Below are 14,518 nucleotides of genomic sequence, written 5' to 3'. Positions count from 1 at the left end.
TTCTTGTTGTGATTCTGCAACATGAGCTTTGTCAGAGATTGCAGCTTCTGTTTTCTTTCCCTTTACAACTTGATCTTTGTCAGAGGTTGTAGGCTTCTTCTTAACCCAGCCTTTCTCAAGGTGTTCATCTACTTTGCTTTTTCCCTTGGATGTATACTCATCTTCAGAGTATATCTTTTGACTGGTAAACTCTGATCAGCAATTGTAGTTTCCTTGATCAATATCCCTTTCTCTTTTGGTCTGACATTTGATTTTGCAGGCTTTTGAATTTTTCCAGAGTTTATAGCTTCAACATGTTCTTTCTTCAGTTCAGCTTCCTCTGCAGCAATCAACTCCAAATCCAATTTGGCTTCTGGATTCTCTTGTTCAAATATCAGTCTAGCAAGTTCTTCATCAGTCATAGGTTTATCTGATCCAGCCACTGGTCTTTTCTTTGATCCAGATGTGACATTATGTGTTGGAACTGGAGCAGACTTTGAGCTTTGCTTAGACTTTGAACTGTCAGAGTTTGAAACTCTTCCACCAGTTGCAGCTTGAAATCTTTTGTTCTTTGTAAAGTCATCCACATCATCATCATCATCATTTTTCTTTCTCTTCAGAGTTTGAGAAGTAGACTTGCATTTGACTTGTGCTACTCTCCCCCCCTTTTTGACATCATCCTCATCAGGAATCAGTATTGAAGTTATCAGAGAAAGTGAAGATTGGATGGCTTCAAGCTGTTTAGACATTTTATCTTGAGTAGACTCAATGGTGGTCATCCTCTGTTTCAGAGATTCATTGGCAGACACCAGCTTCTTCATGTCTTCCTTTAGAGGTAGCAAGTGCCTTTTCTTGTCCATATTTTGAGTTTCCTTGAAACTGGCTACCTCTGTTCTGAGACCATCTATAGATTTAGATGTCTGAGCATGAGCAGGATGGAATGTCTTCAGATAAAGAACTGTAGCTTTTAGGCTTGACATGACATCAGAGTTTGTGATTTTATTCTCTGCCATAGATAGGAAATCTTCAGCCTTTGCTTGCTCCAGAGAATGCTGGTGGCTCAACCAGAGTTTATCCCATACTTCATTTGGTGGATCAACCTGAAGATCCCTGGGAAGTGGCTCAGAGTTTGTGTTCAGAGTTTGCAGCCTGGCATTATATTGGCTGGTAGACTCCCACTTTTGTTGCTGATGAGACAGAGGGACTTCATCTTCATCATCATTGTCATCATCTGAACTGTTATCATCCTCATCATCATCAGATGCAGGATCTTCAACATTTTTAACAGGATCTGGAACAGATTTTTCATGAGCTGCAGATTTTGATGATGATTTGCTAGGCTCTTCACTAGCCTTTGCAAGAGACTGCAGTGCTTCCAAAGCTACTTTGTCAGAGTCTTCAATGACAGCATCTGATTTGTAGTTTTCTGGTGCTGTATCATGAATAATGACACCCTCAGGAAACTTCAATGGAGAGTGAGGAATTGGAGTGGAGGGTCCATGATCAGATATTGGATTTTGAAAATCAGACACTGTTGTCTCAGCTTCAGCTTGTTCCTTGCATATTATTTCCTCATCTACTTCAGATGAAGTAGAGGATGCTGTAGCAGCAGAGATTGGAACAACCTGAAGAGGATGCACCATCAGAGCTTGGGATAAATCAGGAATTGTAGTGGATGGTGCTTGCTCTTCCTCAACAGTAAAATCTGTGATCTCAGTAATGGGCACCTTTGCCCTCTTAGGCTTGTTTGCCCTTCTCTTAAATCTAGCTGGCTTTGATTGAGGACTGGCCTGTGAAGGTTCAGAGTTTGGTGCATGTGAAGGTTCAAGATCATCATAATCATAAGCTGCAACCAGTCTCCTTCTTTTCTGCTTTGGTGGAGAAGCAGCTTCAGTGTTTAAAGTCTTAGAGACTGTATCAGAGTTTACAGGAAGAACTCTGTCAGAGTTTGCTGGCACATCAGAGTTTGACTTCAGAACTTGTGTAGCAACAGAGGTTCTGGTCTTCTTAGTGGAAGGGGCATCAGACTTTGTAGACTTTGATGGTTTTGGTGTTGATGATCTGGGTTTTCTGGTGGCTGTAGGAGAGACTGGATGTTGTGGTTGGGGTTGAGGCTGTTGTTGTGGTGCTTGAGGCATGTTCAGTCTAGCTCTTAGTGGAGCTGGAATTTGTAGAGGCCTGAGAACTGGTCTCTTCTCATCTTTGGATATGAGATCTTTGAAAACCCTTTTATGAAGTTTAAAAGGTTTGATCTCATCTGCAGCATCAAAAGCCACTTCTCCAACAGTGGCATTAAACAGCAATTGGCAAAATCGTGAAAAATATATAATCTGACGATTTTCATGCATTCTTTCACCAATATTTCTAATAACTAATCTACCAAAATCGAAATTAGTAGAATAGATCAGAGAATACCCAATCTGCAGCATGTCCATTGGTATGGCATCCCAGTTTGTAGATTTCTTCTGGAAGGCCCTGGTAATGCAATCAAAGAAAAAGCTCCACTCCTTCCTGAGTCCTGGACGCTTTAATTGACCCAATTTGTCTAGAGAGTCGTAGTAGCCCAAATCAATCATCATAGTTCTGAGATTTGCATCTCCATTGGTAATGTAAGCAGCATGCTCTGGCAGGTTGAGTGCTGCTCGGACGGTGGCTGGAGTGACAGCATACTCCGCTCCATCATACTCAAATACAATGGATGGTGACCCAGCTTCACCACCATTGTCATAATGCCCTGTTCTCCAGAAAGTGATGATTTGGCTTCCTGAGAGTCTGGCAGGAGCTGTAAGGGCAGTGGCCAGGGCACTCTGTGCCAAGAATTGCTGAATGGGATGATAATCCCTTGGAACATCAGTGGTGTCAAGAATGGCAGCATGGTTGCTGGGAACAAATTCCACACCTGCAAAGGTAAAAGCTGTAGTGGCCATTAGAACAGAGTTTGTGAAGGAAGGTGTTTGAGAAGGTGTGTAAGAGAAGATTTGAATTTCAGAGAGAAAAGCGTAAGAGTTTGTTGAGAGAGTGTGTGTAAAGATGAAGTGTATAAGTGAATAATAATCAATAAAATCTGATGTGATAAACTCTTCAGATTTTGTTTAGCTGTACACGCTTGGGCTTTTTGTTCAGCTGTACACCTGTCAGATTTTAACTGGTAGATGAGAGTTAGTGGCATGGAGAAAAGAGAGTAATAATCATGAGCGCAGTAAAACATGTGCAGTTATAAATGCTGATTACACGTTCTCCTATTAAAATGTTTTTCATGTAAACCCACTAACAATACATCCGTTTGGAACACTCTCTTCACATTCTCTGAATATTTGAACTCCTGAAATGTATAAGATTTTAAAATTCAAGATCAAATCCCTCGAATTTTAAACTCTGAGATTTAAAACAAAGAAAATAAATTTCTAAGTACCTCAGAATAAGACATAATGTTTAGAAAATTCATCAAAAATCAGAGTTTGTCATAAAATCCATAGCTCAATAATGTGCTTGTGAAATAATGTGTGTGATTTAACATATTAAATCAGAGGCTAAAGAATTTCACAATTTCGTAATTATAAGGTAGACAAAAATAATTTATTTAAACTCTCAAGACATAGACAACTGACATACTCTGATGAAGAAATATATAAAATAAACTAACCCCTTTTTTTTTTTTTCCAGGACGCTTTTCAGTGTAAATGAATCACGACCTTTAAATATAATTTTGCAACAGTATTTCTCCAGTAATCAGAGATTGTGACTGGTCACCATAGATTATAAAATCTTGGCAATTACTTAATACCAGCAAATGTTTGGGTCTTCCCAGTCACTGTCATATAGACATCTAAGATCTCAAAGGAGTACCATGCTTATTTGCAGGGGTGTGTATAGCATCAGAGTTTATAATCACTGTCTAATTTACTGAGAGAAAATGCAAATTAATCAGTCTCACTTATAATTAAGATATGTGAAGTAATAGAGTCTCAATGATATCAGCATGCATATAGTGTAAAATAGTAGCACAAAATTGATATCAAGATTAAAGAACTTAACTGAGATTCATGATTACTAATTCAGATCATGCTTCATAGTATCTTCACAGGTTATTTGTCTCAGAGAAATAAAAATGAGATCATTTATCAAGATTCAGAGTTTACAAACATCAGAGAATATCGTCAGAGAATGACGTCAGAGTATAACAAACAGAGTATATCATCAGAGAATGTCATCAGAGTTTAACAATCAGAGTATATCATGGCAAATTTGTGAGCAATACATATGGTAATTTGACAATTGAAATTTGAAAGATCTGACCATTATGTTTACTCAGTTCCTGATATCATTCCTAGCTCATTCACCAGCCTAGTAAAGGTTGCTTCACTTAGTGGTTTGGTGAATATGTCTGCTAGCTGCTGTTCTGTGGGAACAAAGTGAAGTTCAATGGTTCCTTCCAGTACATGCTCCCTTATAAAATGATATCTTATACTGATGTGCTTTGTCAGAGAATGTTGAACTGGGTTTCCTGTCATAGCAATAGCACTTTGGTTATCACAATAAATAGGAATTTTAGAAAAGGATAACCCATAGTCCAACAATTGATTCTTCATCCAAAGAATTTGAGCACAGCAGCTGCCTGCAGCTATATACTCTGACTCTGCTGTTGATGTTGAAATTGACTTTTGCTTCTTGCTGTACCAAGAAACAAGTCTTCCACCCAGAAATTGACAACTCCCACTTGTGCTTTTCCTGTCAATTTTACAACCTGCAAAATCTGCATCAGAGTATCCAATTAGACTAAAGTCTGATTCTCTAGGATACCAAAACCCCAATGATGTGGTTCCCTTGAGATATCTGAATATCCTCTTTACTGCAATCAGATGAGGCTCTCTTGGATCTGCCTGAAATCTTGCACATAGACATGTGGCATACATTATGTCTGGTCTACTTGCAGTCAGATAAAGCAAAGATCCAATCATTCCTCTATAGTTTGTGATATCCACTGATGCACCAGTATCTTTGTCTAGCTTGGTTGCTGTTGCCATAGGAGTAGTTGCAGCTGAACTGTCTTGCATACCAAATTTCTTCAAGAGATTTCTGGTATACTTGGCTTGATTGATAAAAATCCCATCTTCAGTCTGTTTAACTTGTAAACCCAGAAAATAACTGAGTTCCCCCATCATGCTCATTTGGTACCTAGACTGCATGAGCTTGGCAAATCTTTGACAGAGTTTAGCATTAGTGGAACCAAAAATGATATCATCAACATAGATTTGAACTAAAAGCAGATCATTACCATGATTCAAGTAAAACAGGGTTTTATCTATGGTACCTCTAGTAAATCCACTTTCAAGAAGAAATTGAGCTAGAGTTTCATACCATGCCCTTGGAGCCTGCTTTAGTCCATAGAGTGCTTTGTCCAATCTATAAACATAGTCTGGATGCTTTGGATCCACAAAGCCTGGAGGTTGTTCAACATATACCTCTTCATCCAGTTTCCCATTAAGAAAAGCACTCTTGACATCCATCTGAAATACCTTGAATTTCTTGTGTGCAGCATAGGCCAGAAAGATTCTAATTGCCTCCAATCTTGCAACTGGAGCAAATGTCTCATCATAATCAATACCTTCCTGTTGTGAATACCCTTTTGCCACAAGTCTTGCTTTATTCCTTGTAATGATACCTTCACTATCAGTTTTGTTTCTGAAAACCCATTTTGTACCAACTATGGATCTATCTTTTGGTCTTGGTACTAGGGTCCAGACTTTGTTTCTCTCAAACTCACTTAGCTCCTCTTGCATTGCTTGAATCCAGTCAGCATCTTGAAGAGCTTCCTCCACCTTTTTAGGTTCTGTTTGTGACAGAAAGCAATGATGTAAACACTCATTTGCTGTAGCTGTCCTAGTTTGCACACCTGCTTCTGGATCTCCAATTATTAAATCAGGTGTATGAGATTTTGTCCACTTCCTAGCATGTGGAAGTTGGCCATTTTCATCATTGGATCCTCCCCCTTGATCCATGCTCTCTTGATTCTGTTGATCATTCTCTGTAGCTCCCCCTACAGTTGTGTTATCAAAGTTTGAATCAGTATTCTCTGATGAGTTGGGGTCAGCATTCTCTGATGAGTTTGAGTCTTGGGTAGAGTCTGAAACATTCTGATGCTCCCCCTCAACATTTGCTTCATCATCACGAACTTGTAAATTTTCATCAGAGTTTGCTGTATTTTGCTCACAGTCAGAGTTTGACTGTTCATCAGAGTTTGTTGAATCAGAGAATATTTCTTCATTCTCAAAATGCAATTCTTCATGATCATCCATGTCTGCTAAGCCCATAATTCTCTTGTCATCAAATGACACATGTATGGATTCCATGATCACTTTGGTTCTTAGATTATAGACTCTGAAGGCCTTTGTTGTCAGAGGATAACCTACAAAAATGCCTTCATCAGCTTTTAGATCAAACTTGGTAAGCTGTTCTGGATGAGTCTTCAATACAAAGCATTTGCACCCAAATATATGAAAGTACTTCAGATTTGGCTTCTTTTTCTTCACCATCTCATATGAGGTCTTGCCATGCTTATTAATCAGTGTTGCATTTTGAGTGAAACAAGCTGTTTGAACAGCTTCTGCCCAGAAATAAGTAGGTAATTTAGCCTCATCAAGCATAGTTCTGGCAGCTTCTATAAGAGTCATGTTTTTCCTTTCAACTACACCATTTTGCTGTGGTGTTCCAGGTGCAGAAAATTGTTGTACTACACCTCTTTCTTTGCAGAACTCTTCCATTGTTGAATTTCTGAACTCAGTTCCATTATCACTTCTAATGATCTTTACTTTGTCTTCAGATCCATGGTCCAGTTGCTTCACATGATCCATCAGATGCAAAGCTGTTTCATCTTTAGAGTGAAGAAAATATACCCAAGTGTATCTGGTATACTCATCAACAATGACAAGAGCATATTTCTTCCTTGCAATGGATGGTACATTAACTGGTCCAAATAGATCAACATGTAGAAGATAATATGGCTTCTTTATTGAGAATTCAGTCTTGCTCTTGAAGGATGTTTTTCTCTGCTTGGCCTTTTGACATGAATCACATAGACCATCTGAAGTGAGTAGTGATTCAGGGAGTCCTCTCACAAGCTTTTTCTTTATAAGCTCATTTATGCAGTTGAAATTGAGATGTGAGAGCTTCTTATGCCACTTCCAACTTTCTTCTGTAGAGATTCTTGTAGACAAGCAAATTGCTTTTCCTTCAGAGTTTGTAGGCAAGTGGATTTCATAAATATTTCCATGTCTGTGAGCAATCACTGCCACCTTGCCTGTTGACTTGCTTACTATCTCACTGTGTTCTTCATAGAAATCAACATGATATCCTCTGTCACAGATCTGACTGACAGAGAGTAAATTGTGTTTTAGCCCTTGAACAAGAGCTACATTTGATATGATGACATTTCCAAGATTGATGTTGCCATATCCCAGAGTCCTTCCTATGTTGCCATCTCCATAAGAAACACTTGGGCCAGCTTTCTCCACAAACTCTGACAGCAGGGCCTTATTTCCAGTCATGTGTCCTGAACATCCACTGTCCAAGACTAGGATATTCTTCCTGTTGCCCTGCAATCACAAAGACCACTAATTGTTAGTTTTAAGGACCCAGACTTGCTTGGATCCCTTGGCCTTATTAAGTTTGTTAGCTTTTGCAGCGGAATTATCATTATCAGAGTTTGAGCTAACAGACTTTGGAACAGAGTTTGAACTAGAAACAGATTTTGTACTTGCAGAATTTTTATTAACCTTTTTCAAAGAAGGTTTCAATTGATAATAATCATAATACAAACTATGATATTCTTTGCAAGTATAAATAGAATGCCATAAACTACCACAATGAAAACATGGATCTTGTGGTTTATATCTAATACTACTTTTTCTAACTCCAGACTTTGTAGGTAAGGAGTTAATGTCCTTGTTCTTCCTGCAAAAATTAGCAAGATGATTAGTATTTCCACAATTATGGCATGTCTTCCTAGGTGCATTTGGAATAGGCATGTAGTTATTACTCTTGTCTATTCCAACCTTGCCATTTCTATTTTTCCTAGGCTCCTTGTTTTTGTCATCAGACTTTACCTCTTTAAGCTTATGTTTAAGCTGTTTCTGAGTCATCAGTCCTATGTTAACCTGTTTGGGCTTATCAGATTTTAAATTGTTGTTAATCTCTAATTCTGGTCTAATCTGTTTAGACTTAGAGGATTCAGCAACAAATTTAACAGGTTTAACCTTAGGTTTTTGAGTTTTAACAAACTCTGCTTTTGATGACTCAGCTTCTGAGTTATCAGTGTAACCTAGTCCCTTCTTCCAGTTTCCACTACCTAAGATATCCTGAGTAGTTTTGCCTGAATTAGTCCATGTCTTAATAATATCCCTTTCCTTAGCAAGTTCTGATTGAAGAGATGCATACCTCTTCAATAATTCATCTTTGACAATGACAGCATCATCTCTTTCTTTCTGAACTTCTAACATCTGAACTAATTCTTTTTCTAGATAATCATTCCTTTTCTTTACACTTAGAGTTTCAGATTTTAATCTTTCATTCTCTAAAGTCTGATCTCTAAAGCTGATATGCAAAGTTTTAAGGAACAATCTTAACTCAGTTATATCTTCAGTATCAAAGGCAAGAGTAGAATGAGGTACCTTAGCTGTAGATTCAGAGTTGTTGTCAGTGTTTGCCATCAGAGCATAATTGACTTCTTCTTCTGAATCAGATGTATCTGTCCAGTTTCCCTTCTTGGTGATAAAGGCTTTTTCCTTTTCTTTCTTGGCTTTCTTGCATTCAGATGCAAAGTGACCCTTTTCACCACAGTTGAAACAGGTATACTTGTCAGCTTTTCCAGCTTTCCCTTCCTTGCTCTCATTCTTCCTAAAGTTCTTCTTATCATAAACTCTGTCAGAGTTTCTGTCTTTCCTTGAAAAACTTTTGCCTTTGTTGAACTTTTTGTAGGCCAACTTCTTGAAGCTTTTCACCATCAATGCTGCTAACTGCATCATCTCATCATCACTTTCTTCAGAGTCTGAGGGAACATCAGAGTTTGAGTCATCAGAGTTTGATGACTCAATGTCAGACTTTGTGACATGAGCTTTTCCTTTGCTCTTAGCAGCTTCCTCTTGAACTTTCAGAGCCACAGACTTTGATTTTCCTCCATTACGTTTGCTCCTCTGCTCCATCTCAAGTTCATGAGTCTTCAGTCTTCCATAAACATCATCAAGAGACATTTCTCCAAGATCAAGATTGTCTCTTATTGTAGTGACTTTCAAATCCCATTTTTCAGGAAGAGCCAGAAGGAATTTGAGGTTTGAGTCTTCAAGATCATATTCCTTGTTCACCAGAGATAAGTCATTCAACAGTTTGACAAATCTGTCATACAGATCTGTCAAGGACTCACCAGATTTTGAGTCAAAGTGCTCATACTCCTGTGTAAGGATTGTTTTTCTGTTTTTCTTTATGGCCTGAGTTCCCTGACATCTGGTTTCCAGAGCATCCCAGATTTGTTTAGCAGTTTTGCACCCAATCACCCTATTAGACATTGCATTATCAAGGGCACTGTGCAGAAGGTGTTTCACCTTAGAGTCTTTACCAATTGACAAGATGTCCTCAGGGGTATAATCTTTCTTTTCTTTTGGAACCATCTTCTGAGGTTCATCTGCAAGCCCAACAGAGAGCTTGGTGGGCATATGTGGTCCATCATAGATCCTGTCAAGGTATTCTGGATCAACAGAGTCTAGGAATATGATCATTCTCTCTTTCCAGACTGGATATTCAGATGCCTTAAGGATTGGAACTCTAAAAGATGAAGCTTGTGATTTTTCAGACATGATTGTGATTAAGATCTCACTGTAGTTATCTTAACAGAGCTGGCTCTGATACCACTTGTTAGGTCCTATGAACTCACTATATAAGTTACTATAGTGAACACAATCAATAAAGCAGAATGACAATATAAGAGATTGAAAGCAGTAAACTCTTATTCACAAAGCTTGAATGGTTACAAAAACTCTCTCAGTGATTTATATTTTATCACTAAGAGCTGCTAGGGTTCTTAACAATGTACTCGATAACTCAACTCATATAGAGTAACCCTATTCTGTGTTTATATAGACACAGTTACAAAATCAATCTCTGATTTGATATCCTATAAATTAGCTATGTATTCTATCAATCAAAGATTGCTACCGTTTTCTGTTTAGTTTCCATAGTCAGCAAATCACTCCTCCGCTTCTATCCTTCCTTGAAGTATATCCGCTTCTGAGCTCTTTCCACGTGTAAACTCTGACGAGTCTTGACTATGTAAACTCTGATCAGACTTTATCAAACTCTGGTCAGACTTTATTAAACTCTGATCAGCTTCCAGCTTAAACTCTGATCACTCCTGTTCTAAAACAAACTTTAAGAACATTAGTAATCATCAATTATATCTAACAATCTCCCCCAACTTGTGCATAAATATGTTATGTGCAAGTTAACATATAATTGATGATGTCAAAACAGATAAGTCAAATGCAACAGAGTTTAGCTATATAACAGAAAACTTTTAAACCTTACAGATAGTTTTACTCCTTAGCTTCATAGACACCATGAGCTGTCTTTAGATATTCTCTGAGGAGTTCTCTTTCAGCTTCTGTAAGTGCTGTAATCATCTGTCTCTTGATCTCTCTTAGCTCTGGATCTGAAACTCCAGTTTGATATATTGCAGCTCTGAGATCATAGATCTTGTTTCTTCTCATGTCTCTATCCAGCCTTATATTGTAAGCTTTATCAGACTCTTCATTGAATGCAAGAGTTCTGATTCCAGCTATTGTTACTATTTTTGCTGAATTCTTCTTCATCTCAACCAGCTGTCCTTGATGATTGAAGTATTTAGGAATGAAAGGTCCAGCATTCTTGTTTCCTGTAATACCCATCTTTCTTCTGATTTGATCTTTGAGCAGATTAGAGATGTGTTGACATGACTTGTTCTTCACTTGAAATATGTGTGAGACATATCTCAATTCCTCCCAGTGTTTAGCATAGAGATCAGCTTCAATTACTCTAAACACTGTTCCATCAGACATGAAGTATATAAGAATGTTATCTCCTCTGTCATTCTTCACCAGTTGGACTGAATCAAGTTTGTCCATTCTTTCTTGCAATGCTCCAGTCTTGGGAGCACAGAGAGATGAGGGGTCTGTTGACATTGATCCTATACTCTGATCAAATTTTTCATATTTAGATCCTAGTCCTCCTTTATCTCTTCCTGCTTTTCGATGAGAGATTGGTTGAATTGAGCCCTTTTCAAAGTTTATCTCAGTCATCAGACTTGGCTTTGCAAATCCTGGCAATGGAGTAGTTGTTGGTTTGAACACAGCTTGAGCCTTGTCAGAGGTTGTGTCTTTCTTTGTTTCCTTATTAACTTGAGCTGTGTCAGAGGTTAATTTTTCTTGTTGTGATTCTGCAACATGAGCTTTGTCAGAGATTGCAGCTTCTGTTTTCTTTCCCTTTACAACTTGATCTTTGTCAGAGGTTGTAGGCTTCTTCTTAACCCAGCCTTTCTCAAGGTGTTCATCTACTTTGCTTTTTCCCTTGGATGTATACTCATCTTCAGAGTATATCTTTTGACTGGTAAACTCTGATCAGCAATTGTAGTTTCCTTGATCAATATCCCTTTCTCTTTTGGTCTGACAGTTGATTTTGCAGGCTTTTGAATTTTTCCAGAGTTTATAGCTTCAACATGTTCTTTCTTCAGTTCAGCTTCCTCTGCAGCAATCAACTCCAAATCCAATTTGGCTTCTGGATTCTCTTGTTCAAATATCAGTCTAGCAAGTTCTTCATCAGTCATAGGTTTATCTGATCCAGCCACTGGTCTTTTCTTTGATCCAGATGTGACATTATGTGTTGGAACTGGAGCAGACTTTGAGCTTTGCTTAGACTTTGAACTGTCAGAGTTTGAAACTCTTCCACCAGTTGCAGCTTGAAATCTTTTGTTCTTTGTAAAGTCATCCACATCATCATCATCATCATTTTTCTTTCTCTTCAGAGTTTGAGAAGTAGACTTGCATTTGACTTGTGCTACTCTCCCCCCCTTTTTGACATCATCCTCATCAGGAATCAGTATTGAAGTTATCAGAGAAAGTGAAGATTGGATGGCTTCAAGCTGTTTAGACATTTTATCTTGAGTAGACTCAATGGTGGTCATCCTCTGTTTCAGAGATTCATTGGCAGACACCAGCTTCTTCATGTCTTCCTTTAGAGGTAGCAAGTGCCTTTTCTTGTCCATATTTTGAGTTTCCTTGAAACTGGCTACCTCTGTTCTGAGACCATCTATAGATTTAGATGTCTGAGCATGAGCAGGATGGAATGTCTTCAGATAAAGAACTGTAGCTTTTAGGCTTGACATGACATCAGAGTTTGTGATTTTATTCTCTGCCATAGATAGGAAATCTTCAGCCTTTGCTTGCTCCAGAGAATGCTGGTGGCTCAACCAGAGTTTATCCCATACTTCATTTGGTGGATCAACCTGAAGATCCCTGGGAAGTGGCTCAGAGTTTGTGTTCAGAGTTTGCAGCCTGGCATTATATTGGCTGGTAGACTCCCACTTTTGTTGCTGATGAGACAGAGGGACTTCATCTTCATCATCATTGTCATCATCTGAACTGTTATCATCCTCATCATCATCAGATGCAGGATCTTCAACATTTTTAACAGGATCTGGAACAGATTTTTCATGAGCTGCAGATTTTGATGATGATTTGCTAGGCTCTTCACTAGCCTTTGCAAGAGACTGCAGTGCTTCCAAAGCTACTTTGTCAGAGTCTTCAATGACAGCATCTGATTTGTAGTTTTCTGGTGCTGTATCATGAATAATGACACCCTCAGGAAACTTCAATGGAGAGTGAGGAATTGGAGTGGAGGGTCCATGATCAGATATTGGATTTTGAAAATCAGACACTGTTGTCTCAGCTTCAGCTTGTTCCTTGCATATTATTTCCTCATCTACTTCAGATGAAGTAGAGGATGCTGTAGCAGCAGAGATTGGAACAACCTGAAGAGGATGCACCATCAGAGCTTGGGATAAATCAGGAATTGTAGTGGATGGTGCTTGCTCTTCCTCAACAGTAAAATCTGTGATCTCAGTAATGGGCACCTTTGCCCTCTTAGGCTTGTTTGCCCTTCTCTTAAATCTAGCTGGCTTTGATTGAGGACTGGCCTGTGAAGGTTCAGAGTTTGGTGCATGTGAAGGTTCAAGATCATCATAATCATAAGCTGCAACCAGTCTCCTTCTTTTCTGCTTTGGTGGAGAAGCAGCTTCAGTGTTTAAAGTCTTAGAGACTGTATCAGAGTTTACAGGAAGAACTCTGTCAGAGTTTGCTGGCACATCAGAGTTTGACTTCAGAACTTGTGTAGCAACAGAGGTTCTGGTCTTCTTAGTGGAAGGGGCATCAGACTTTGTAGACTTTGATGGTTTTGGTGTTGATGATCTGGGTTTTCTGGTGGCTGTAGGAGAGACTGGATGTTGTGGTTGGGGTTGAGGCTGTTGTTGTGGTGCTTGAGGCATGTTCAGTCTAGCTCTTAGTGGAGCTGGAATTTGTAGAGGCCTGAGAACTGGTCTCTTCTCATCTTTGGATATGAGATCTTTGAAAACCCTTTTATGAAGTTTAAAAGGTTTGATCTCATCTGCAGCATCAAAAGCCACTTCTCCAACAGTGGCATTAAACAGCAATTGGCAAAATCGTGAAAAATATATAATCTGACGATTTTCATGCATTCTTTCACCAATATTTCTAATAACTAATCTACCAAAATCGAAATTAGTAGAATAGATCAGAGAATACCCAATCTGCAGCATGTCCATTGGTATGGCATCCCAGTTTGTAGATTTCTTCTGGAAGGCCCTGGTAATGCAATCAAAGAAAAAGCTCCACTCCTTCCTGAGTCCTGGTGAAAGGCATATGTTCAGCCTATTTGTATTTAAAGAGGTACAACTCAATTCAGATAAGAAAGCTCAGTAAATAGCAAGTCAACGGAATCCGTACGAAGAACGTCAAATGATTTATGTGAATTATATGTCAGATAAATTCCAGGATGCTGCTGCACACCACTGAAAGAAGTTCATTAATATGTTCAAGCCTCAGTGCACAAATAATCTTTTGTGGCACGTCCAGGAGTTCAGAAGATATAAAGTTTCTATACTTTATTTTATCAGAAGATTCCAGTTAATGAAGATGTACTTACAAGACGAAGACTCGACGAACAAATCAAATTCTTAATGTTTATTTGACAAAGAATATTTGATTTAACTAGATACAGATGAACCAGACAGTGCATCTGTGTATCAGTTATTCAAATTAAATATTTGAAGTCAAGCAGAGTTGGTGGTTCGTTCGCTCGACTGATCAAGACGGAGTTATTAATGTTTAAAGAAGACGGGAAGCAATTCTACTGAAGAATGGGTGATTAAATATTTAATAGATTATTATTTCACTTCACAAATAATTATATTAATTATGTAATTTATTTGTTAAATTAATTCACT

At 38.4% G+C, this 14,518-nt stretch overlaps 1 protein-coding gene across 1 annotated transcript; it reads right to left on the bottom strand.

Moving 5' to 3' along the window:
* Positions 1–774: 774 nt before the first annotated feature.
* On the bottom strand, positions 775–13,540 carry LOC135148043 (uncharacterized). The gene is made up of 7 exons (XM_064082218.1): positions 13,382–13,540; positions 13,130–13,270; positions 12,582–12,865; positions 1,959–2,205; positions 1,707–1,847; positions 1,159–1,442; positions 775–883 (listed from the first exon to the last, which is right to left on the bottom strand). Exons 1-7 carry the CDS (start codon positions 13,538–13,540, stop codon positions 775–777), a joined length of 1,365 nt encoding a protein of 454 aa, XP_063938288.1.
* Between the last annotated feature and the right edge of the window lie 978 nt (positions 13,541–14,518).

The sequence above is a fragment of the Daucus carota genome, chromosome 1, assembly GCF_001625215.2.
Source record: "Daucus carota subsp. sativus chromosome 1, DH1 v3.0, whole genome shotgun sequence".
Classification (NCBI taxonomy): domain Eukaryota; kingdom Viridiplantae; phylum Streptophyta; class Magnoliopsida; order Apiales; family Apiaceae; genus Daucus; species Daucus carota.
The sequence above is the reverse complement of the archived record's forward strand: the minus strand, read 5'-3'. Positions and strand labels throughout refer to the sequence as shown.